Source organism: Scophthalmus maximus, chromosome 21, assembly GCF_022379125.1.
Source record: "Scophthalmus maximus strain ysfricsl-2021 chromosome 21, ASM2237912v1, whole genome shotgun sequence".
NCBI classification, from domain to species: Eukaryota; Metazoa; Chordata; class Actinopteri; order Pleuronectiformes; family Scophthalmidae; genus Scophthalmus; species Scophthalmus maximus.
Window position 1 is genome coordinate 11,757,501 of NC_061535.1, and position 25,262 is coordinate 11,782,762.

Sequence of the window (25,262 nt, forward strand, 5' to 3'; positions counted from 1 at the left end):
ACTTGTCAAGTGATAATTGTTATATATTAATGATTGTATTCTTTCAATTGTATCATGTCATCATGATAATCATACACTGTTGACATGTTGTTTGAAAACAGAGTTCTAGATCAGTTAGGGAAAACTGTTTAGATGTATTTATACGCCTGTCACATCTGATCCTCTCTCTTTACACTTTGTTATGATGCAAATATATTTATATATGTATATATACACATATATATATATACACACACACACACATATATATATATATATATATATATATATATATATTCTGATGGTTTGTCTCAGCCTTCTTTCTCAAAGAATAGAAAATAAAAAACCATTTTCCGAAACGTTCTGTGAAGGCGTGACTCACTCCACATCTGGAAAAACTTTTCACACGTGCAGACTGAATCCGTGGGGAATATTCATTGAGAGTGGAGGATAATGCGTGAAAGCGTAATGTTTGGGACATGAATTGTGTTTCATTATACTGGCAACGTGAGAAATAATATCCAATCAGAGCTGAACATGTGAATCAGCGTCTCTCTCTGGTCCGGCTGCCTCCTCTGTGTGTGTGTGTGTGTGTGTGTGTGTGTGTGTGTGTGTGTGTGTGTGTGTGTGTGTGTGTGTGTGTGTGTGTGTGTGTGTGTGTGTGTGTGTGTGTGTGTGTGTGTGTGTGAACGTCTCCCTGCGCAGACACAAGAACCAGGCCATGGCAACACAGTGACTTACCCGCGGAGACGAGCGTGCCGCTGACACAAAGCGAAAGATTTAGAAATGCAGAGAGCCAGTTGGACAGATGGAGGGACAGGTGGTGGAGGGGGTGCAAGAAAACACACACACACACACACACACACACACACACACACACACACACACACACACACACACACACACACACACACACACACACACACACACACACACACACACACACACACACACACACACACACACACACACACACACACACACACACACACACACACACACACTTCTTCTTCTTCTTACCTTGCTCCATCCCCTTCTGTATATGAAAGGCAGCGTGAAGGCCACGCTAGTTAGGATCACAGCCAAGACCATCAGGGTTCGGTGGAGCTGCGGGGAGAAGAGGGGACGGAGGGAGGGCTATTTGAACAACGTCCACGGAGGATGGAATAGATAAATAAACAGACCAAAAATGTGCTTGCGAGTCCTTGAGCCACCTGGAACCAGAGCCTCTGTCCCAGCAGCGTGGCGTCGGGCCAAAAGCCTTTGTAGTGGCGAGCGACGAAGACGCCCGCGCTCACCGTCCACATCCAGGCGGTCAGCATCAGCACACCTGGGAGGACAGACCGCCCATTTACGCGCACCGCGATTTCACCTATAGTGTTCTTCATATTTCACCACCGACCATGTAACTTGATGAGCAGCGGGGCGCGCGAGCCGCTGAGATCCTCGGGACGTCCAGTTATCACCTTCTGATGGGTGGAGACGAGAGGCTGGCGATGGTGTCTGTGGATCAGACCTGTGGGGGACAGCGCTTTCAACAACATGGACGATTTTTAACACCGGATATTCATATTTGATTCAGTGCACCATTGTTTTTTCCGGCAGCAGTCCAGAAGAGGAAACTATATATGCTATTTTCGGAGACGTGACTCAGGGAAGTTTTCCCACTGAAGTCATGACCAGTCAGATTTGAATCCCCACGACCCGAGGTGAGAGAGGAAAAAACCACCACAGCCTTCGGAGTTGTTTCCATGAACACGGCCGAGTCAGACGCTCAGTACGATAATCGTACTGTATTATTTTCTAAAAAATTATATTTTCTGACATATTTTTATGCATGAAACCACTGAGATAATAAATCTGAATACAATAAAATGTGATAATCTTACAATTTTGAATTTTGGGAAATTGGTCAAATATGCCACATGGCAGCTTTTAACAGAATATTCAAATATCTGAGGGAAACTATGAAGAGCTCCAATAAAATGATTAGTTGTTGGGGAAAAAACACATTAATATAATGAAATAGTGAAATAAAGATGAAATGTATAACCATATTACTTTAATTATTTAATTCGTATTTATATTATTTTTTATAAATAAATACTAATGAAATAAGATGTCATCATAATGAGTTTGGTTTTACTGAAGTTTCAATTTCAGTAAAACCATTTCCATTGTTGTTTTGGTTTGATCTTCTCGTGCTGTGGTTTATTTCATAATCGTACTACAATTATATATTTACCACTGAACACTATCGCCGTTCAACATTGGGCTTCCCACAAGTCTCACCTTGTTGAGCTTCGCCGTGCGCCAGGAACAGGAAGTAGCTCCGGTTTAGGTCGAACCTGTCTGGCTGGAGGATGTTTCTGTGGAAACGACATTGGATGACGCCGTCGGCGACGCTCCAGGCCCGCCCCCACAGAGCCTCCTGGGGGGGGGGGGGGGGGGACGACAGAAGAGGTCACTGACTGTTTGCAGGTCACAAGCGTGGCTGTGACGTCGACCAGCGCGTCGCCTGAGTTCACCTCCGCCGCGAGCTCGGGGTGCGTCCGTCCAGAGACGTGTCCGGCGCTGATGGCCACTCTGCGTCCGTCGCTCACGCACAGATAGACGTCATCGTTCCCCTGCGAGGACGCAAAGTATTTAACACACAGTGACGGGAACTTGCAGCTCGTTGCTCTTAAAAAAAGTCGCTGTGTCTGGTGCTGCATCGGGCAACTTTGTCTCCTAGAAATTCCGTGTATATTAATGTGTCTGCGTCTGAATGCGTTTCATCCTGCAGCACGTTGGATTTTAAAAGCAGAACTGTGATTGTGATTATGATTAAGATGCGGATGTTTTTCATCTCATGACTTTATAGGGTTTCTTTCGTACGATGCTCCAGGGCGGCACTGGATTCATAAACACAAGGCAAGTCTCAGCAAATTTTTCAAACTGCATCGATTTGAATTAAAAAAAAAACAGGAAGGAAGGAGATTAAAACGCTACCAGTTACTTTGGGGGGGAAATAAAAAGTCAGCATTTATGGATTGAATGTGTCATTCGAGGAAAGCAAAAAAGATTGACTCTGATTATTCACACTGAGTCGTCACACTGTACATCAGCTGTTTGGTGAACTTTCCGTCGCTCCACTCACCATCCACTCGTCCAGAGACAGGGCGAAGGACACGTAGCCGTCGGCCGGCCCGCTGAGCTCGAACATCGCACTCCTCCGGCCCGCCTCGCCATCGGCGGCGAACGACAGGAAGAAGCAGCGGGGGTCCGACTCCGGCTCGCAGCCCGCTGGGTCCCTGAGGCAGGATTTGCTGCGGCCACATCCGACCGCACTGAACTGAGGAGGGGAGAGGAAGACGACAGTTGAAGTCGGGATGCTGACCTTCTGCTGAGACAGGAACTGGGCCTCAGCCTCTCTGGAAGGAAGTGATGCCGTTGGATTGTCAGTGTCATATTTATAAAAGAAAAAACATGTCTGCACCATGAACTCTATTTCTTTTCCCAGAGGCGAACGTAAAAATCGAAGAGACACGTATCTGAAGAGCTGAAACTTCGACTATGTGCATGGACAGATGCCCACAGTTTGGATCGTTTTGGACGTTCTTTTGCCCCTCTTGAAATGGTTTGGGGGGGGGGGGGGGGGGGGGTGATGGAATAGAAATGAGTGATGCACTCAAACCCTGACCGGTGTGGACAGCGGAGCGGGGCCGGTGGTCGGAGCAGGAGCGGCGGTGGACGGGGCGGCGGTCGCTCCCCTCAGAGACACCACGGGGCCCGGGACCCTCGCCCAGTAGACCTTGTACTTGTGCACCACCGTCGCGCTGCAACGACACGAATCGAACGCACCCTCAGACACCTGAACACTCTCCATCTGTACGGCGACCGTCTGACTTGCAAATAAACGGAGGAAATCCAATCCAATCCATCCATCGTGGCTCAGAGGGTTTTTAATGGCCTCATATCACTCACAGAAACTGGACTCTGGGCGGAGGGTTCTCTGGGGACTCCCACGCCACCTGCACCTCGGTCTTCTTCGCGCTGCTCCTGTGGCTCACCCCAGATCCCTTCAAATGACAGGGGATTCACGGCAACACACACACACACACACACACACACACACACACACACACACACAAAGAACGTCATCAAACGCATCATGCTGATCATTACTGAGGTGACATGCCGCGGCTGGGCAGCTTCTCACGTCACGTTTTAGCTCATGTCTACAGTCAGTAAGTACCAATTATGAGCCATTTGTCCGCGTCCACGCCATCATTTAACGGGTTCTTTCTCGGCCCGCGTCACATCGTGGAAAAGTGTTGAGTAGGTTTTGCATTGTCCTGCTGTCAAGACAACCAACCTAGCCAGCGGACAGGGGGGAATACTGTACATACTGTAACCTGGAGGTAATAAATGATCAGGTCTCAATAACCCCGATAACGTGAGGAGGGGACCCTGTGGGGCCGAGGCCCTTCTCGTCACCTGGGGCATATAATGTGAAAACACATGGTTCACTGATGTGGAAAAAAATGCCACAGTTCACGGAGGATGTTGAGACGCCCGCGTACCGGAGTGTCGCCGCACTGCAGCAGCTGCGACTGGTGAGGCTCGGTCAGGAGGAAGAGGCCCACCGCGGGCGAGTCCAATTTCTCAGCGTCCCGAGCTTCTATCAGGAACCCCTTGAAGGACGTGACCCCTCGCAACGAGACTGTGGAAAGAGAACAGAGGAGTCACCACAGTGACATACATACAGATATAGAGATATATATATATATATATATATATATATATATATACTTTAAAATGAAAGTTACTACCTGTGATTTTGTCCCCAGGACTGAAGGTGGATCTGTCCACACTGATGCTGTACGGAGGGGGGTCCGGGCTGGGGTCGTAGCCGTGCCGAGGCACCATGTCTCCACAGGCCACGGCCACCTTCCCGTTGCTGTAGCCGTCCACCGGGTCGACGCGCCCGGTCAACGCGACCAGCAGGACGAACAGACGACACATCGCTGAAGCCTGCGGAGAAAAGCGAGAGAGAGAGAGGAAACACGGGCGCCTTCTAGATCTGTAAAGATACTTAATCCAAACGGTTGTTTGGTCACGTATTTATTAACATGTACAAGTAATACTGCTTTTTTTTTGGATGATCAAGAGAAACCAAAAGGTACAATATTCCTCGGCTGAAATGTTGTGGACGAGACATTTGTCTTCTCTAGATCAAAAACCCTGGAAAGCAATGACTTGCAGACGTACGGGACGAGGCCGATGCCAAAGTGGAGCTCTGACACGATGCAGCGCGTCACGTTGCCCGCGGGAAGGGCCGGACCGAAGTCGATGAGCTTGATCTTGAACGGCCGACCCCCGTGGTTGACGAGCACGACGTTGTCCATCTTTATTATCCGTGTGCACGATGCAGCATTGGAATACAGGTTTTAGGCACCTCCGCATCGGCTTCGCACTCTCGCCGCCAATGAAGCCACGCCCCCTTCTAGAACACGCACCATGCGAGGCCATGGCAGCCATTTTACATTTGTTAACCAAGCTTGACGCCCCACAATTAACAATACCGATGTCAACATCGTCTTTTTGACTAGTCGTACTTTCATTGTGACGAGCACGATTCTCTATAAAATCCTTCTGACTAGTCAAAACAACATCTTTAACAATATGTTTTGACTTTTCAAAAACTTTTCTCTGATATGAAACTTAACAAATAAAAGAAATACGATCTGAACCTGAAAAACCTAAAATCTGCAACTGAAAAAAAAGTTCCCTTCACATAAAAGGACAGAATCAAAATGATTTTTTAATCATTAAATTAAAAAAAGGTAGGTAGTATGATCTTAAACTTTTAAGTCTGAAATAAAACTAAATATTTGTGAAGTATTTGATCTTTGTTTGTCCATTTTGCAAATATGTGAAGTAATGAAAAATCATCACCATCTTGATACATGCCATCCACTTATTATTATTATTACTATTATCATGTGTGGCTGTATTGTCTTCGCTTATTGTTTTGTTTTCAATCTCGTTGTGTGCCATCACTATTCTGAAGGGTGTAAAGACTGCAGTGCAGCGCTAACTGTGTTTTTAATCAATTCATTAATTTGATAATTAAAAATGTGGGACTGGTGGAGGAAATTCAGGGTAAACTAAATTATAGCTGACAAACGCAACAACAAAAAAGTAGCATGGTAAAAAAGTGGAATGTGGTAAATTTCTTCAAATATAATCCATAGTCTATATTATAAAGAAAGAATATAGTCAGAATATATATAGCACAACTAAGAAAAGACAGCAAAGTTATAATGTCCATAATGTGAATAAAACTTACAGTATTGCGCGCCACGAGGATGAACAAGAAGTCAAAGTGTGTGCAGCTGATTCACAGGCTGGAATTATCTCTGCACACACACACGAGCTGAGTCACCACCTCCAGGACTCAATCAGTCGCCTGCAGATCAGGCTGCTTCAACAGGTTCGCTGAGATGAAGAACCACAGTCTGCTGCTTCATCTGAAAAACACAAAGTCCGGATCCTGTAACTGACAGAGTCACAGCTGACACCAGGAAGTGAGCTCAGTAGAATAATAGACTCATGGTTTCTTATTAAAAAGGGAAGGGGGAAATAAACAAGGCACATTCCTTTGCTGATATATATATATATTATATAAAACTCCACAGGTCTATTCTAGGAGCTCATTCTCATCCCTTCTCATTTCACTGTGCTGGAAAAGAATGACAAACAAAGTTTAGAACAGAACAGATCTGGCACATGTAACTTTTCTGTCAGCTGAATGAACGAGCAGCGTCTCACCTCCACCCCAGTGTCTCGGTCTGTGCAGCTCCACCCTGCATGTGCAGAGTCCCTTTGACCCTCAGAGGGCAGGGCCGGATCTGCTGCCTTCACTTCCCATCAAAGAAAATGGTACATATGAGCTCTTTCTCCTGTCAAAGGCACAGTCCCCTCAGATTCCTCATACTTGGGAGCAATGTCATTAACTTTTTTTTTCCTCACAGCCATCTACATTCAAATATGTCTGGGAGGTTAGATTTTGAATTAGTTTAGTGGGTGCTGTATTATTATTAAAGGTATCAAAATGTAATTGTTGGGTATTTTTCCTCATTAAAAATGTTTTCTTACCTCTTTTTTTCGCTTGACTCGACTATTATTATAGTATCTGAGTACTGTTAGCATTAGGCTATAACTTCTTATCGTAAATATCATTATAAAGTGGTGCTGCTATCATTGCTGCTGTTTTTATTAATAACATTAATACATTTAAACGTGTCACTATTACTTTCATTATGACACACACGCACGCACGCATGCGCACACACACACGCACGCACGCACGCAAACACACGCACACACACACACACACACACTGGATTCAACAGAAGAAGTGATCAGTCTTTTTTTAATATATATTTCTTAGGTTGTAGTACCAATAAACCACCAGCAAATGGCAGTATAACTGTATGAATGACATGTATTTGTTGGTGGGAAATAATACATATGCTAATCCATGGATCGTGGATACAAATCATTGAGCTGGCGACAAGAAAAACATGATTTTCCCTTTGTAACATGCAGCACTATTCTTCAAAAAAATAATAACCTCTGTGGTTCAGGTTCAGGAGTAAAGAGTCACAGTAATACTTTGCTGCCATCGTGTGGCAAAGAGCGTCACCTGCACCCCAACCACAGCTTTCACTCACCATCTGTTGTCGCCGTTTCCTTGGCAACAGGCCTGCTGTTACCTGGTGCAGGTGAGAACCGGCTGAGGCACAAACAACAGAGCAGAGGAGCTGAACAGGGAGGGCGACGGAGCGAACATGACCAGCCTCTTCTCCAGGTAGGAGGCGGCGTTCAGTTTTTCAATCCATCTGTGGATTTAGATGATTTTTTATTCTACGGATTTGTTGCAGCCGGGACGTCCAGGTGAAGAACATGGAGCAGACGGTGAGACACGCCGAGAGGCACCTGGGGGAGATCTGCTTCCTGCTGGGCTCCTACACCAGGAAGACGGCCAAGCTCCGGGACAAGGCCGACCTGCTGGTGGCCCGGCTCCTGGACTTCTCCGGCACCGAGGGGCCCGAGCTCCAGGTCGGCCTGAGGAACCTGGCAGAGGACCTGGCCATGGTGCAGGACTACAGGCAGGCTCAGGTCAGGAGCACGGCACTCATGCATTGGTTTATTCTCTGACCCTTTGAGGTTTACGTTCACGACGATCACTTTGCTGTCGCAGGTCGAGAGACTGGACACACGAGTTGTTGCTCCTCTAAAAGCCTACGGAGACATAGTGAAGAATAAAAGGGTGAGTTTGAATACAGATATGTGCTACCAGTTCAAATACAATATATGAAATGATTCTCTCTATGGAGACATAGTGAAGAATAAAAGGGTGAGTTTGAATATAGATATGTGCTACCAGTTCAAATACAATATATGAAATGATTCTCTCTTTCAGGCTGAACTTTCTTGATTTGAATCAACCCCCTAACCTTAAAATCTGATGACTTTGTGAAGCACTTTGAGTTGCTAGAAAAGGGCTTTATAAATCCCCTGTATCATTATTATTACCATCGTTATTTCCTAATATTTGTCCAACTTCTAAATTCCTTTTTGGGGATTGGATCAAATAAACCGTGCTGCCGTTGTCTCCTGATGTCAGTGACATCTTTGTTCTGTGTGTGTGTGTGTGTGTGTGTGTGTGTGTGTGTGTCTTCCATCCAGGCCGACCTGAAGAAGTTCAGCGCCGACATGAACAGGGAGCTGAAGGAGCTGCAGAAGCTGGAGAAGCTCCGCCTGAAGAGCCCAGCAGACCGACAGAGCATCGTATCCTTCACATACAGACAGACATCCCACTTTTCATCACCACGGATTCTCAAGATCAATATATTTATTAAAAAAGGTTCGTAAGAGCCACTGCTATCATGTTACCGGGAACACGTGGGCCTTTTCTACTGTGACAGGTCAAAATGTCAATTGATGCCGAGTTACGTTTGACTTGATTTTCTTAACGAGAACTCTCAGTCACAGGTAATGTAAAGGATTTTTTTGATTCTACCTTATGAATATCATCACATTACTGAACCCCTTCGAGCACAGCTGAAGCTTTGTTTCTCTGCATCTCGTGTTAAATGGACAGGCGGAAGTGAACGCTCAGAGGGCGTCGAACAACGCCCAGCGCAGCATCCGAGAGGTGGAGGAGGCCATCACCACCTTCCAGAGACAGAAACTGGAGGATATCAAAGTCAGTGGCACGCACACGCACGCGCACGCGCACGCACACGCACACGCACACACACACACACACACACACAGGTAAAGCATCAGCGTTTGATTATTAATGAAATTTTTTGGCAGACAATTTTCTCAGACTTCATCACAGTGGAGATGCTCTTCCACGCCAAAGCACTGGAGGTGTACACGCACTCGCACCACAACCTGGAGGCCATGAACATTCAGAAGGACCTGGAGGTATTTCATGCTAATAAAGATACCAATGATTCTTGAATACTTAAAACTAGCCCTCAGTGTCTTCCCGTCTCCGCAGCTGTTCAGTGGACGCCTCCAAATGTCTGATTCCCTGACCGGACACCTGGACACGGGTGTGAGCAGCCGCTCGTCCCCCCTCATGGGCCGCTACCCGAGCCCCTCGGCGGCCTCCCCCAAAGGGCAAAGCCTCAGGGCAACGCTGGCTGCCACCATAGGCCACAACACCAGACAACAACACGGCCAGCTGGCAGAGAAAGCCAGGAGGGTGAGCCCCGGCGTCTTTGTTACCATGGCGACTCAAACTTTGACCTGCTTTCCCGTCGGCCATCACTCAATAAACCTGACGATTAATCTTTATTGTTTTTTTTAAAATTTGCAGTCTCGTAGCACGTTACATCGCCAGAGAGGCATGGAGGAGGAGGAGGAGGAGCTGGAGGACGAAGAAGAGGATGATGATGAGGAAGAAGAAGAGGAAGAAGAGGAGGAGGTGTCAGAGGCCGAGGAGGCCCAGCACGTCAGCAGGCAGTCTTACGCTGTTCAATACGCCCGGATGCGCAGATGGCAAAAGTAACAGCCTCTGCATTAAGAAAAATATTAAAAATAATACACATAGATTTAACAAATTGATCACAGAGCTGCTTAATAGACTGTTGTCTTATTATTATTAATGATGTAATGTAGTTCATGTTTATAGTAGTTAATTGCTTTCTCATCTTTTAATCTCTGCTACTCAGTTTAGCAGAAACAAAAAAAACCATTCCCAAAGTAAAGATGGATCTGCTTCGTCTGATAAATTAGTCTCGCAAATTAAAGATGTGATGGAAAAATGACATTCTGCTGACATTTGAAGTAAATACAACTCAACAGGCAAGATGTGTAAAGCAAAGCATTTTTTGGACTGCGCAGCATTGATGCGAACACAGAGTCATCGGATGCGAAGCAACAGCAACTTTGTCTCTCATAATGTGCATAGCGTGCCGAAAATGTGGATTTCTATTATTTGAAATAAAAAGATTGAATCAGATTTTCATGACTGAGTGTGTTTCCTCCAGTGTGGTTCTGTCAGAGGTTCCTTCCTGTTGTAAGAGAGTTTCTTCTTCTTCTCTACTCCCACCAAGTGTTCACTGTGGGAACTGCTGGGTTTGGTCCTGATGTTGTGATTTGACGCCTCACAAATAATATAAAACTGATTTGGCTTTAACTGGTGGCCAGCGTGATGAAGGCCCAGCTCTAATACCCGAGGTTCAGCTATTGACGGGCATCACCTGTGCCTGCTGTTTTACTATGCCGACACTATGTATACGCAATGTATTAATTCTCTAGCAAAGCTGCTTTTATTACAGATCGGCACATTTTTGACGACTGTATCAAGAATATAACTTGTGTTAGTGTGAGGAAACACTCAGTCCTCACATGAAAAGAAAGAGGTTCATGGTTCAGCAGAGACAGACACTTAAAATCTTTATATGGGCTAAAAATATTGGAACTACAGATTTATTATGGTGAAAAACACCCTGCATGATTCCCAGAGCTCAAGATATGTCCTCAAATTGCTTTTTTAATTCAAATTATAGTGTCATTATGTGTTTCGTTGCCACTAGACTTCAAGTGTGGGAGGCGCTTCTCTCATTCTTTTTCCTCCTACTTGAGTCTGCAGCTTCGATTCTAATGTTCCCACATTTATCCACGATGTATCCCTGCAGAGCAGCGAAAGAAGAAGAAAATATTTCATCAAAACAAAATCAATAAAAACAAATAATCACCCCACCCGACAGCCACATTCGTCAGCTCAGGAATGTTTAATATTCCATATTGTCAGAAGCTAAAACATTTTTTGAACACAAAAGGTGAACGGCGCACATTTCACTGAATGCACTTTACAGAGTCATATCACCGGGGGGCTGCTGCATTGATCTGAAATGAGATTATACTGGAGACCAGATTACACAGAGAGCAGGGATACTGGAGATCAGAAGGTACAGGTAGATAAGAGAGAGCGTCCGTGTGTGTGTGTGTGTGTGTGTGATGCCGTCAGCCTAGTAGCACAATAAAAACCTGCATCTGGTTAAATATAGCTGGATTCTTCAGAGAGAGAGAGAGAGAGAGAGAGAGAGAGAGAGAGAATAAAAAGGAAAAGAAATATTCTTCACAGTATTTTTTCATCACATCCATGCATGTCGTTGTAAGTCATCCATGGCACACTTCAAAATGGCACTTAAAAAAATAAAATAAACAAGGACAAAGGAAAAGAGTACTGGTTGTTGTACTTTCATCGACGCGGTACAAGGTTTTTAAGGAAGAGTCGAGGAATCGGACTCGAGGAATGTGTGTCGCCCGGAGTGTGCTGGTTTGTCCAATTTTAAAAAAAAAAAAGGAAAAAAAGGAGGTCCTTATCTGTGACGAGTTGAATCTTCTTTGGGCTGCGTTCACGTCTTTTATATCAAGTGTTTGCGACGACACCACAAATGCACCAGGAAAATGATCCTGGCTGGATGGATAGAAGATCACCCAACACTTTTCAAAACAGCAGCTGAAACAATATATATTTGCACAAGAGAGGAGCGCCTTTCCCTTTTTCTTTTCTCCGCCGCCAATAAGCAGACATAGAACCAACAAACAAACAAGTACAAAAAAAAAAAAAATCGGCTGGCACACTGCGAAACAGTTGGCATCTGTCAAATCATAAAAAATACATAAGAAACGGCGGGAAATGAACGACATTGGATTTTGTCGCCAGGCAACGTCTTTTTTCGCGGAGGCGGCGCCAGTCGGGGGTCCCGCGCTCGCCCGCCCGCCCGCAGCAGTACAGTAGTACAGTAGTAGTATTAGTACCAGTTGGCGCTTGATTGAAGGTGTAGTAGTAGTTACGTTAAGCAAGAGTCCACTCTCCCCCCGTTCGTCTCCGGGAGACCGTTCTCAAGTTTGATTGTTAACCAACCTATAAAGTGCTTTCAAAAAAATAATCTCCTCCTCCTCCTCCTCCTCCTCGTCATCATCATCATCCTCATCTATACAATAAATCAGTATATCAATTAGGGGCCAATGTTACCAGTAGGAAAAAAGGAAAAGAGGAAGAATTAAAAAAAATGGGTCTGTTCAGGCACGAGCAGAGAGCTCTTCTCTTTTCTCCTCCTCCCCCATTTCCTCTTTTTTTTTTTTTTACTTCTTGAAGGGTGTCAATCTGCCAATGTTGTGCCAAAAGGTGGAGGCTTTGCGCTTGGGCTCGGCCAGCATGAAGACCTGCTGCTGGGGCAGAGCCGTGGGCAGCGACGGGTGTTTCTGTCGCAGGAGGAAGTCGTAGTAGGGCCTGGTCACCGCTGGGGGGGAGGAAGAGAGAGGGGGAAATATCATTAACCATCATATGGTCGGGAGATATGACGCACAGAAGATAAAGGCTGACGCTTGGGTACTTAAATATAACTGTCATAGAGGTTAAAGCTATTAAAAGTTTAGTCAAACAAAAAACCAGCAGGAGAAAAAAGAAAATTTACTCGAAAAAAACCTTCGCACAGAAATACTGTTTCCTGTTACTGTAAGTTTTTGTTGATTTTACTCAACACTTCCTGAAGATGTATCACAGTAAAACTTACTTCCAGTTCCCCACTTGTTCCCTGTATCCTTTTAAATCATCCATCATCACTCCACAAACAAATAACGGTGAGACGGCAGCGATGTTGGAATTTTTAAAGCAGATCACTGGTGTAAGAATAAATCCATAAATAACTGTGGAAGGACGAGTATTTTTAGTTCCACTCAAACCTTTAACTGGGATTTTTATTAGAAACTTGCTGCATTATAGATCACTGCTTACAGCATGTATAAAATATATACAGTGAAGGAGCTCATGCACTGCACAAGCTCAGAGAGAGAGGATGACGTCTTAACACTGACGTGACCCTGAGACTGAAGATGATCTGACGAGTGTTATATTCTCTAACAAGAGGAGGTTCTACTGTACTTATGAACAATAAACTGATACGGACACTTGACAGGGACTCGGGTGCGTACAGTACCTTTGGGTTTCCCAGCCTGATGGCTCTTACATGCGTTCAACATGGCTTGTTTCTTCTGCACCTCTGTGAGGGAGAAGCCTGCAAACAGAAAATGAAACACAACATCACAAGGAAGGAACAACAATGGGCACTGATGTGGTGGATCTGCTGCATAGGATAAATTACTTTACTAATATATGTACTTTATTAAACCTTTAATAGTAATGTAAGAAACGAATCGTGAAAAAAATTTTTTTTGTAGGAAATTACCCCCCCCCCCGTTTGATATTTAAAAAAATTATCTGATATGATTTTCATTCATATTTACTCTTCTCTTATTCTGTATTGGAGTCACTTTCATGTTCGGCTTCCTATTAGTTTTTTTTTAAGAGAAGGATTTTTGTTATGCTTCCTGTAACCAGCAGCATATTACAAATATATTTTCAGGAATCATATATAGATTATAATGAATAAACATAATGTGGCATTAATGGAATATTTAAGCTCTTTCATTAGTCTTAACTCAAACCACGGTGCTTTGACATTTGACCCACAAAGCGTGAATCCAACAGACGGTTCGTCTTCTCACCAAAACCCAACATTCAGTTGGAAAGCAAGCTCTAATTTCCCAGAGTCCCTAAAGTGGCCGTGACGCAGACACACACTCCAGACATAAAAAACTCGGGGCAGAAATCTGTCTGTGTCTAATGGAGGCCGCCGAGGTGGAATCACAGACTCTGTGCTCGGCTACTCTTTGAACCGGCATCACAGAAATCCAATTAGAGAGCTAATGGCACTCCCACAGTCCCCGACACGACGCCCAGCGAGGACATTACAGTATTAACATAGGTGCAGTGGAGGGGAGGAGAAAAGGAAGTCGTAAATTACATCAGAGTTCATGGAAAAGAAGCAAGAGAGGGTGATATTCTGATTATGGATTACACAAGCGTATAATCTGACCTGTGTCGCGGTCGTGCTGGACCTGCCGCCTCTCGTCGCCGAAGGCTCGCAGCCAGCGCTGCTTCTGCTCGGGCTTCTTGGCGCAGAGGAGGTGGACCTCGTCGCCCGCCGGCGACCGCAGCTTCAGCGCGTTCTTCACGCTGATGTTGAAGTCCTTCTCCTTGCCGTCCTCCACGTCGATCACCTCCACGTGGTCCATGTCCACCCGGCCCTTGTAGTACAGCATGTCCCGGCGCAGCAGGTCCTGCCCGGGGGTTAATTTTAAAGAAAGAACCGAGTAAATCATGCACAAACATTTTGAATAAAAACATTTGAATTGCAAAAAACAAAACCAAGTAAAATGTGGAGGCACCTTTTTGCAGAACACCATCTGATGGTCAAAGAGGAAGAACATTCTCTGTTGACTCTTGACCTGAGGCTGAGACAACTTGGTCAGCTCCCCTGAGAAGATGAGATCAGAGCTTCTACTGAGGACGTCTTCGCCCTGCACGGATCAGGACGGACACACACACACACACACACACACACACACACACACACACACACACACACACACACACACACACACACACACACACACACACACACACACACACACACACACACACACACACACACACACACACACACACACACACTGTTACTACAAATCAGTCGAGAGGCCATTTCAGAGAAAAGCCACACAAATGTCCCGTTGCCACACCTCCCAGTCCTCAATGGAGCTCTGCCACTGGGCGATCTTGTCGATGTTCTCCAGGCGCCGCTTCCGCTCGTTGATCAGCCTCGCCACGTTCTTCATGGCGTTCAAGGCAGCCTCCACGTCTTTGTAGTCTCTTAAGTGTTAAAGTGAGAGTGTTAAAGGTCCAGATTTAACAGTAGTCTTTACATTTCTAAAAATCAACAAATGTGCGTGTATCCAAAATCTGGTACATGTACAAGTACATTAGTCCTCTGGAACCGTCAAAAAATATAAAGATATTGCACTATTACATGTCCTGCTGCTAAAATTAAAAACTAGTTTTTCAGGAAAATAGCCTTTCTAAAAATCGAACTATATATTTGTTAGCTTGTGTGTTTTCTCTAAGACACCAACCAACACAAACATGAAAATGGATGGCACGAAATAATTTATCGATTCACCAAATTATTGATAATACATGTTGACTGGACACAGCAAATTAGAAAAAGAGAAAGTTGTTTTCACGTTGCGATTAATGATCCTGAAGAAAACAATCCTCCACAAAATAATGATGTGGGCAAATCAAATGGGTTCTTTTTATTCTGAAAATGTAATACAATATGTAAAATGGTCACATTTTGATCAGCAAGGTTGATTAACAACAGTTCAAAGACGTGAATATTCTAACGAGGTATGAACCAAACTAAAACTTATGGATATTGACTGTATCTCGACCACTGATAGGTGTTGGTCCATTCTGCCCGTGTGTGAATCTCCCGGCTGGGCGTGCGGTCACCTGTGCTGCGGGTTGGTGTACTTGAGCAGCTCGGCCAGCTGCAGCGGATACTTGCAGATCTTCTGGACCGGCGTGAGCAGGAAGCCGTCCAGGGAGATGTCGATCATCTTCTGCAGCAGGCGGCAGGCCTCGAAGAAGAACACGTACTTGTTGGCCTTCATCACCTTGGAGAGCTGGACGCAGGCGTTGGGGTGGTTGTTGCAATACTCGGAATAGATCTGGAAATCTGTTTGCTGCACGGAAATGAGGAAAACAACAGAAAGGAGTTAGACGCAAGAGGGATGTGGTCTGAGGGGGAAATTAAATAAAAGAAGCCTTGTGAAGTGGAACAGTTCAACGGAGATTATTGCTCCTGACTCACATGTTCGAGGAAGCAGCAGCCGATCTCGCTGATGTGCGGCTGCTCCTTGTTGAACTTCTTCTCCAGGCCCTTCAGGAACTTCCTCTGGAACCGGTAGATGTCCTCGATGTTGCCGAAGATGGTGCGAAGCTGCTCCTCGGTGAACATGTCCGTCCTCTTGCGGCACTGTTTGATGTAACCCTGAGGAGGAAACCACAGAAACAGAAACGGGACCAGGATCATTCTCTGTCCCCACATGTGGCAACTGGCAACGTTATTATTTTTGTGGATCATCAGAGATTATAATTATAACAGAAGAAAAAAATAGATTTTTATCTTGGGGATTTGGCGTTTTCTGGGGTTATAAAGAAGCTCATGTATTTTTCCCGTGACCCTAATGCAGACCTCGCAGATGTCCTTCAGGTGCTTGATGTAGTCTCTCTCCGTGCTCATGATCTCATTGATGACGTTGGTCCTCATCTGCTCCTTGCAGGGCAAACCGGGCCCCAGCAACAGGCCCAGGGCGGCCTGGTCCTTCTCGCCGGCGTGCACCTCCTCCAGGTGGGCCAGGTACTCCTCCATGGGCTCGTCCTGGTTCACGCGCAACTGAGGAGAACACGGGCAAACTGTGAAAGCTGCAGAGGGAGTTTGCGCAGCTTTTTTTTTTTTCTTTCAGTCCCGAGGAAAATTACACGGGTGAAACTCTGACGAGACAGTTTTATCTCCTTACTTTAGACCATTGTGCAAGAACATAGTAGCATCCTCTAAAAATACCGAACCATAAAAAAGAACATAGGTCTAATGTAGCATGTGATAGACACAGGCGGAGGTTGCGTATTCCTCAATCTGCCACTGTTCCGCAGCAGCTGCGGTCATTAATCAAACGGAGCGATCAAAAGCCACATGGGCCGGAATTATTTATCGCCGCTCACCCGCACGAAGCTCGCGGGAAACCAGCCCTCGCTGTCCACGATGCGGCCCCACCACCACTCCTTGTTCGTGGCGTCCACTACTTCGATGACGTCGCCGGCCTTGAAGCCCAACTCCTGGTCGTCCATGGTGACGTGGTCCCAGAGCGCCTCGGCGTACACCACGCTGCCATCGCTGATCAGCTGCAGAGGGGAGGAGGAGAGGAGGACAACGGGTCAGCAACTCACTCGTGTGTGACGCGAAATAGTTTAAGACTCGCCGAAAGGGCAAGGCGTTAGTCACGCAGTGGATGTCAAAGGTCAAGTATCAGCCACTATAAATGACATCATTTCAGTGCGACACATTCCTCGAGCCCCATAAGTTCAACCCGTTACTCTTCTTCTGTCGTGAGCAGCGTTTGACCCAACGAGTGAGGCAGGACGGTTGTTTCATGCATGGCTTTATAATGGATTACTTTGGAAAATGAAAACAAGCATAGACAAAATGAAACAAGCATAGACAACGACAGATTCAATAAAACGTTTGGAGCTTTAGTGATATACAGTATGGATTTGGAACAGAGTTAGACTCTGACGCCGACACGGTTGAGGGAAGATAAAGTGCACCAGATAGAGGACGGGGACGCGAAACAGGGGGAGACCAGAAGGGGGGTGCAGCCAGTGTAAGTGATGAAGACACTGCAGTGGTCATATTTCACACCGTCTCGTGCACACCAGCAGTTTTACTGCGCCAACATGGCCCCGGGGCTCCGCGGAGGCCAATCCATTATGCTGCTCAGCCTCCCTCTCACTCCTGCAGACAGAGGCCGGCGTCCCCTTCCTCGACCGTTTCGGGGGACAAGAGGACAAAATGTCTTTTGCGCCGCCGCCGTTCGTCTCGTCTGAGACCAGGTCGTTTTGTACATTCTCTCTCTCTCTCTCAGCGATCTGTCCCACAGCTCCACTGATCCATCATGGCGATGAGGAAAACAGACGACGTGGCTGTTGCTAAGCAACACACCCACACCCGTCCTGCCTCTCCTGATGTCTTCCCCTCTCCGGATTCAGGCACCAACATCCTTTTTACCCAGCTGCTACATGCAGCGTGTTGAAAACAGGTCGGGCTTCATGACGGTGGTTACTAGTGTCCTTATTTTAGCTAATTAACACACACAGACACACACTGCCGTGCCCCTGTCTCCTCTCGCCACATGCCTGATGTGAGCAGCTTATCGGGGCGTGAACGGGTCTCGTCCGGCCTTCAGGGGCTTGTGGGTCAAACTGGGCAAACATATGTACAGACGTAGGACCTGAGTTATACCTGTGAAAATACAAAGCTGTTAGTTTTATGTTTTATTAATTATTCCATGGAATCTACGTCAAAATTATTCTAGTAATAAGATGACTTTGGCTGAATCTTTAAGACCCTTATGTCTCGAACTCTGACTCAAACAAACAAACTCTGGTGCAATTAAGCAATCGACATCTAATCCTGCTCTCTGGCAGGTATAACTATTCTGCTTATTATTGTTTTACTCAAGATGGAAAGAGGAAAAGGTCTGAGTGATTTAAAAAGAGAGAGAAAGATCAGGAGCTCCAGTCACAAAGGTTCTCAACCGGCTGGCGTTTCAACAGGAAGAGCGACGCCGAGATCGATCGACGGGACAGGCGGCTCACATTTAATGGCGCCGGTGCACGAGGCATGAGTGCGACATGTGAGGAGAGGAAGAAAAGCGACACCCCCTCAGCTTCATTCTATGAGAAAACTTTCATCCTGAAGCGACAGAACACAAGCGCTCACCGGACCCAATTAAACACTTACGGCAGATTTTCTCTCCACCGCCGTCATCCAAACAGCAAGGGAGGGAAAGATCTTGTGTAAGAATTCTTCAGAGCTACAGAGGAAGGTGCATTATAGATTTTTTTTTTCTTCCATAGAATTATAAAAATGTATTTATTTTTGTGTATTTTAATGATGTTGTCGACTGCGTCCGATACATGTCACAGACACAGAGAGGGATATGGTATGAGAGGGGGAACATGAGCTTCTCATCTTCTCCCTGTCGTGGAAACTTGTGTTGAAAAAGATCCTCTTTTCCGCAAAGTGTTAAGGAGAAAACATCAGGGCCAATATTCATTAAACTAACAAAAGTATCATTTTGGACTTAAGCGAAAGACCGAACTTATCAGTATGATTCATATATGACGTCTGATGATACCAGCAGCCAATTTCCTGTTATTTTACCCCAAGTTATCTATTAATGCAATATAAATTGTTGTGTTTGTTGTTAAAATGTGAATAATTACCGGAGATTTAAAGATTTCACAGCAATGACGTTCTCTTCACTCCTGAATCACATATTTCCTGTTTGTGCATGCGTGAAGAACCAATTTTGAAAGATTTGATTAATACGATTCGAATCTACCATTGCAGTGTGTAAACGTACTTAGGTATTACAGGTGGACAAAGTTCAGTTAAGGTTTCCCTGAACAGACTTAGCGACATCTGCGAACGTTAAACTTCTAGTGCACTCCAAACATTAGATCCTACTTCTGTCGACAAAAAGACATACACGCTCCGCATTATATTACTTACATTATATATGTTACAGTTATTCTATTTTCTTATTCCGTATTAAAATCCACGGAGCAGATTTGACCAGCGCATGAATAAAAGTGTTGCTGCTCGTCTGTTCACGACACGATCATCCGCGGTTACCTAAGAGCAGAGGAGCTACAACAGGGTCACCGTGGAGTGCGTGTTACATCACCCGAGAGCCTTCTAGTTACACTACTGTTGCTTTTTTTAGGTTTCCCACAAAAACAGACACAAAACAAACAACTTGTCATCTCAAGACTACAAAATAACAACAATATTCTCCACAGTTCCTGGAAAAGACTTTTATTCCTCGGTGCCATTTTTTGTTTTCCAAAAACTGTTGAAAATACATCGCCGGCCGAGCCGCACTGTTGCTCCATCAACACACACTGTTCCTCTCGACTCGATCCCCGGACAAAGCTTCATGCAGCCGGGAATAAGCTTTTTCTTTTTCTTTTTTTTTATGATGCTACATATTTGTTGACTGTTTTTAAAGATTTATGTCTTCAGAATAGGAGCCGATGGGCTTAGGGCTTCGAGCAAAGGGATTTTATTTTGGGAGGTTAGAAAGTACTGAGAGACAGAGCAACACATTGTTGGTTTTGGAATCATGGGATGTGTTGATGTTTTTGGTAAAACGGAATAAGACGGGCCTCATCCTTCAAGCACCTCAGCCTGAATTCCACCAGTGCCGTTGTGTTTGGTTGGAGACTGAAATTACAAAGACAGACGTGGACAAATGACACCGAAATGATTTGCTAAAGCGACCATGTTAGAAGTGTTTTCCAATTTTTCACAAAGAACACATTCTTCTCTTATGTTGATATGTTTCCGAGGACACACATGTACACACATCATCCACTCTCAGTGACGTTACTCCTCCTGGTTGTACCTGTGTTCTGCTGCTGCCATGTTGGACACCCATCAATCCCAGCAGCCCTGCTCATGGACAGGGGCAGTGCTCTCCTCTGCTGCGGTTCCCTCCGTGTTTCAGTTTATCTTTCAGTCTTTATTCCGCCATCCAGAAGCGTGTGTGCGTGTGTGTATATATGTGTGTGTGTGTGTGAGGTATGTGTGTGTGCGCTCTCTACTGGAAGGCCAGCAGGAACATGAGCACCACATTGATGATGATGAGCAGCATCATGATGATGAACACCACCACCTTCTGGGTCTCCGGGGGGAGGTTGCAGCGCAGCATGGTGGTCAGGAGTCCCATCCGCTGCCTGCTCCACCTCCCCGAGCCGCTGCCGCGAGCCATCAGTCCCCTGGCCTCCTCCTCTTCCTCCTCCTCGGCACCGCCGCCGCCCCTCCCCCGCCGCCGTTCCCTCAGCGCCGAGCCGCCACACCACACCGCGTCACCTCCTCCTCCTCCTCCTCCGCCGCCTCCGCCTCCTGGACTGTCTCCGTCCTTGTCCTCCGCCGCACTGCTCCTCCTCCGCTCGGCTCCGGCGGTCGCCTCCCCTGCTGCCTCTCCTGCCACTTTGCCGGTGCCCAGCGTCGCCCCGGCCTGCCCGTGGAGGCTCGGTGCCCGTCTGTGTCGGCGTGTGTGTGAACGTGTGCTCTGTGAGGCGCTCTGTGCGTTACGTGCAGAGCATCCCTCCCTCCCTCCCTCCTTCACTCCCTTTCTCCTCTTTGAGGAACAGGCGCCTCCCCTCTCTTTCTTCGTTCTGTTTTCAACCAGGTTGTTTTTTTTTACCTCCTCTTCCTTTTGGTTCTTTTTCTCTCTCTCTCTGTCGGTCAGGATGTCAGGATGAAAGACAGAAGACGTGATGCTGCATCTCTCCGGTTCATGCTCATTCTTCCTTCCTTTTTTCCTCTGTCCCCTTTGCCTTCTGGCTCGTTCTTCTCTCACTCCAGCCTACATATGCGCCGCCGATTCAACCTCTAAAAACAGCCAGCCATTTATCCTCCGCTTGGCTTGCTGTTTGTCCCCCTCTTCTTCTATCGCTGCGTCTTTGTCCACCTTCTCTCTCCTCTCAGCGCCGGCTAAAAAAATGGTGCTCGGTGTTGAGCCTGGAGCCGTGCTGCCTCAGCCATCTCTCTCAGCTACCAGGATCGCCCTCTTTTCTTCTTTCCCCTTCCCCTCCTTTTTTTTTATTAGGTACCCACCCTTGCATAGCCGGCAGCCAATCAGGATGCAGAATGTGACGGCGTATCCTGGATACCAGAGTAGCTGAGGCAGGGCCATAGCAACCTCTGGGAGAGTGAGACGGGGGGGGGGGGGGGGGGGGGGGGGGGGGGGGGGGGAGATGAGAGGGTAAGAGGGAGGGGCATGATGGAGGCCATGTAGAATAATGGATAGATCCCAGGGGAAAAGGTAAAGAGAGTGTGTGTGTATGTGTGTACTTATGCTTTTATCTTTTTTTTCTTCTTTTTGACCTGCAGGTACCAGGGTTTCTTCTCATATTAATTACTTTATGACAATGTTGCTCATAATTAATGTCTCGGATAAGAAACTGCAGAGTTGAGACTGAGACAGTCGATAACCGGCCTCATGGTACAGCCCATCCAGGACCAGGCCCATGTGAATTCAGTTCAGTGAAGCCAGATAATGAAAAATTGATCCTGGGTTTAGAATCTATGCAAGTCACAGGACTAGGGATAGTATTTTATGTATGTACATTAGTCTCATTTCCCCCACGATTGCCGATCTGTCATTTAGCCAATGAGCTGAGTATCAAGTGACCTGGGGAAGTCAGTGAACCGTTGTTTTTGTCCCGGGTTCCATCTCTCCACGGTCCTGACCTCAATATGTTGGTGGAATCGCCGCAAACACACCTACAACATGCTCCTCGCATTCGCTCACACGCGTTCATTGAACGTGGCAGAAAGAAAATATCTATCACATTTTTCCAGAGCCTCTGGTGACATATTGAAATTGTCGCTTTTTATCCAACGGACAGTTAAAACCCAAAGATAATAAGTTTAATAGAAAAAGGGGGGAGATATTTACATGACTGAGCGTTCCTCTCCTGAAGCAGTGAGGACGTTTGACAAGAAAAATGACCCAACACACAACATCCTTTCACTCAGACACAATTTAACTCCTCACGTTCCCCAGAGGAGAGACATGACATGGCCCACAGGGTGGCAGCAGATGGCTGACTCTGTCTGGCAGTCGGGGAGAAAGAAGAAGAAAACTGCTGCCCGATTATCCGTTTTGATTGGCTGCATGTCCTGTCACCATCAACCAATTGGAATGGAATGATGACTGAACGCTATAGAACGAGGGATCAGAGGCAGGAGAAGACGATAATGTAAATGATTTCATGCTTTAAGATTATTACCACCATTAGTGTATTTGATTGTTTGGCCTCAGGGCACTACGGCAGAGCCTGGTGGGTTCTCCTTTCAGGCTGCTGGTAAAGCTTGGTAATAAATACAGAGATCAACTATTTATTGGCGAGCTTGTATTTGTTTCACCGCCCTCTCTTAGCCAGGAGGCAACGAGAGCCCTTTGACTTTCTGCAATCTGCATTTCTTCTGCAGCATTTTGTTAAAAGGGCCGTACACGGGCGTCCAGTCCGGGAGAGGTGAATATATATATATAGAAGTCACGGCGTTTCGTCGTAGTAATGAGCTGTTTCCTTGGAGGGGCTGACTGCAGCAGTTCTGCCCCTCCAACTCTGCGGAGGCTTCACAGATTGATTGTTCTAAATGCAGTAATGTCTTTGGAGGCTCGTATAGTTTTCTGTAATCTGTCAGAACGACTGCTCCAGAAAAAAAACAGAAGGGATTCGACCCCAGAAACAAAAGGACACAGGGAGCCGGAACCTTTTAGCATTTAGGATGACTGCTTCTCTACAATCATCGCTGCTTGTGTGCGCCCCCCAGTGGTGGCATCAAAAAATACATCACTCACAAACACTTGAGCCCTCAGAATAAATTCAGGATTTGATCACATCTTTGACGTAATCCTACTTCCCAGGCACAATGTGGTAAATTGAACTATAATCCTGGTGAAATCCATCCTTTGGTGGTAGAGACTATATATACACAACTCCATGTTGCCTACCTCATTGATGGCCAGCTGCTCGCCCCCGCCTCCTCCCGGGTGTCCAAAGCGATGTCCGGAGCTGCGAAAGTCGTCGTAGAGCAGGTCCTCCTCGCTTCCCAGCTCGTCCCCGAGCCCCGCCTTCTCCGACGCCCCATCAGGAATAACCACCGCTGCGGAGAGACGGTGACAAGATAGTATGAGTAAGTGGTTTGCAAACGACGTGCTTATAAGTTTTTGATTCAGCCTAAAAAAAACTGTGGCTGCTGAACGAGTTGGATGACATTGTTCATTATTCGTGTTGTTGAAGAGGAGAACAAGCCTGTCAGAGTTTGCGTCCTGGTATCATAAAAAGAATGTGTTCGATGTGACAGACGCCAGAGTTTCATGTCTGGACTCACGAAGCTCAAAATCTACACAAGAAAAATCTTCTCTAGTTTGACTTGAAAAGAAAAGAAAACAGGCTGAAATGATGAATCAGTTTAAACAATATGATCAGAAACATTTAGGCAGATGGAGGCTCTGATTGAGAACTGAACACTTTGGTTAATCATTAATATTATTATTCAACAACATTCTGTATCGTCTTTTACTCTGCACTCATCATATAATATTAGCCAGCTAGTTTTGTTACTTCAGCCACACAAGCGTTCAATCTCTCTGTAAGCAATTATTAAATCTCATATCTATGTGAGAACTAATTTGTGTTGTGCAAACTACTCTAGATTTAAACACTGTTGTGATGTTTAAAAGAGGCAGTAAGCGATTCTAAAGCAACGCACGTCTTGCACTCGGGGGGCCTCGCGGCGCCCTGTCGATGACATGACAGTCGTAACCATGGAGATCTTCTCCATTGCCGCCTTCCCACATGAATGCACCGTTATCACAATGCATAATGGGCACAGGCGAAAGCAGTTTTTCAGGTTTGTTCTCCATTCTCTATAAGGTCGAACGTCGGTCAGTCAGAATCGTTCCCATCTGAGGTGACGTGTGCGACGGAGATGGAAAGAAAGATTGTTGGGAACATCTAAATGGGTACAAATTATACCCGATCATCAAACCCAATCAGCAGCCGTCATTCCACACTAATGGAATGTGATGAGGCGTTCTCACAAAGCAGCCTTTGTGCTTCATCCCATCCGACAGAACAACGCTGTGAAGTGTCTGAACTCGCCGCACTCGGCTACCTGGATGAGGAGCTAAAAATACTCTTTGCTTGTCACACCTCATCACAGGCGTCGCCCCGCCGACAGCTGTTGCCACGGAGGATGTATCCGTGGCGACAAATCACCGTGGAGACGGGGAGGGGAGTGAGACAGATATGATGAAAAGGAACAACACATAGGAGGGCCCCCGGGGCGATGTTGGAAAAGATGCACAATGAGCTTTTTAATGAATGCACAATAAGACGCAGTCAGGTGGGGGGTGGGGGACGGAGCGCAGTCCTCTACTGTCAACACCTGGCACAGCATACATAAGTTCATGCTACACTACATATTGTATGTAACATC

The 25,262-nt window shown here is 46.1% G+C and overlaps 3 protein-coding genes across 9 annotated transcripts in view; 1 reads left to right on the forward strand and 2 right to left on the reverse strand.

The window, feature by feature from the left end:
* The window catches only part of frrs1b (ferric-chelate reductase 1b), a 10,887-nt gene extending 3,996 nt beyond the window's left edge, over positions 1-6,891 (reverse strand). For 2 of the 3 annotated variants that reach the window (XM_035618735.2, XM_035618737.2), the window contains exons 1-13: positions 6,796-6,891; positions 6,314-6,494; positions 5,233-5,467; positions 4,794-4,995; positions 4,545-4,684; positions 3,946-4,040; positions 3,662-3,797; positions 3,119-3,313; positions 2,508-2,606; positions 2,272-2,410; positions 1,382-1,495; positions 1,194-1,309; positions 1,000-1,086 (exon numbers count right to left, since the gene is read on the reverse strand). In XM_035618735.2, the coding sequence (XP_035474628.2) occupies positions 1,000-1,086; positions 1,194-1,309; positions 1,382-1,495; positions 2,272-2,410; positions 2,508-2,606; positions 3,119-3,313; positions 3,662-3,797; positions 3,946-4,040; positions 4,545-4,684; positions 4,794-4,995; positions 5,233-5,427 (1,518 nt within the window). In that variant the 5' untranslated portion in view covers positions 5,428-5,467; positions 6,314-6,494; positions 6,796-6,891. The remainder of the gene's footprint in view (positions 1-999; positions 1,087-1,193; positions 1,310-1,381; positions 1,496-2,271; positions 2,411-2,507; positions 2,607-3,118; positions 3,314-3,661; positions 3,798-3,945; positions 4,041-4,544; positions 4,685-4,793; positions 4,996-5,232; positions 5,468-6,313; positions 6,495-6,795) is intronic. The other variant, XM_035618736.2, reaches the window with a different exon arrangement.
* Positions 6,892-7,730: 839 nt separating this feature from the next.
* On the forward strand, positions 7,731-10,501 carry LOC118291192 (CBY1-interacting BAR domain-containing protein 2-like). Its single transcript, XM_035619231.2, has 9 exons — positions 7,731-7,837; positions 7,911-8,148; positions 8,231-8,299; positions 8,719-8,820; positions 9,019-9,024; positions 9,134-9,238; positions 9,352-9,465; positions 9,542-9,748; positions 9,863-10,501. The coding sequence occupies exons 1-9, from the start codon at positions 7,818-7,820 to the stop codon at positions 10,052-10,054; spliced, it is 1,053 nt and encodes a 350-aa protein (XP_035475124.2). The 5' UTR covers positions 7,731-7,817; the 3' UTR covers positions 10,055-10,501.
* Positions 10,502-11,263: 762 nt separating this feature from the next.
* The window catches only part of arhgef4 (Rho guanine nucleotide exchange factor (GEF) 4), a 71,088-nt gene continuing 57,089 nt past the window's right edge, over positions 11,264-25,262 (reverse strand). For 4 of the 5 annotated variants that reach the window (XM_035619328.2, XM_047329864.1, XM_035619329.2 and 1 more), the window contains 10 exons: positions 23,773-23,924; positions 17,183-17,362; positions 16,656-16,856; positions 16,272-16,451; positions 15,911-16,143; positions 15,139-15,268; positions 14,788-14,919; positions 14,436-14,679; positions 13,497-13,574; positions 11,264-12,800 (listed from right to left, as the gene is read on the reverse strand). In XM_035619328.2, the coding sequence (XP_035475221.2) occupies positions 12,643-12,800; positions 13,497-13,574; positions 14,436-14,679; positions 14,788-14,919; positions 15,139-15,268; positions 15,911-16,143; positions 16,272-16,451; positions 16,656-16,856; positions 17,183-17,362; positions 23,773-23,924 (1,688 nt within the window). In that variant the 3' untranslated portion in view covers positions 11,264-12,642. Of the gene's footprint in view, positions 12,801-13,496; positions 13,575-14,435; positions 14,680-14,787; positions 14,920-15,138; positions 15,269-15,910; positions 16,144-16,271; positions 16,452-16,655; positions 16,857-17,182; positions 17,363-20,649; positions 21,022-23,772; positions 23,925-25,262 lie in introns of those variants that run through there. The other variant, XM_035619334.2, reaches the window with a different exon arrangement.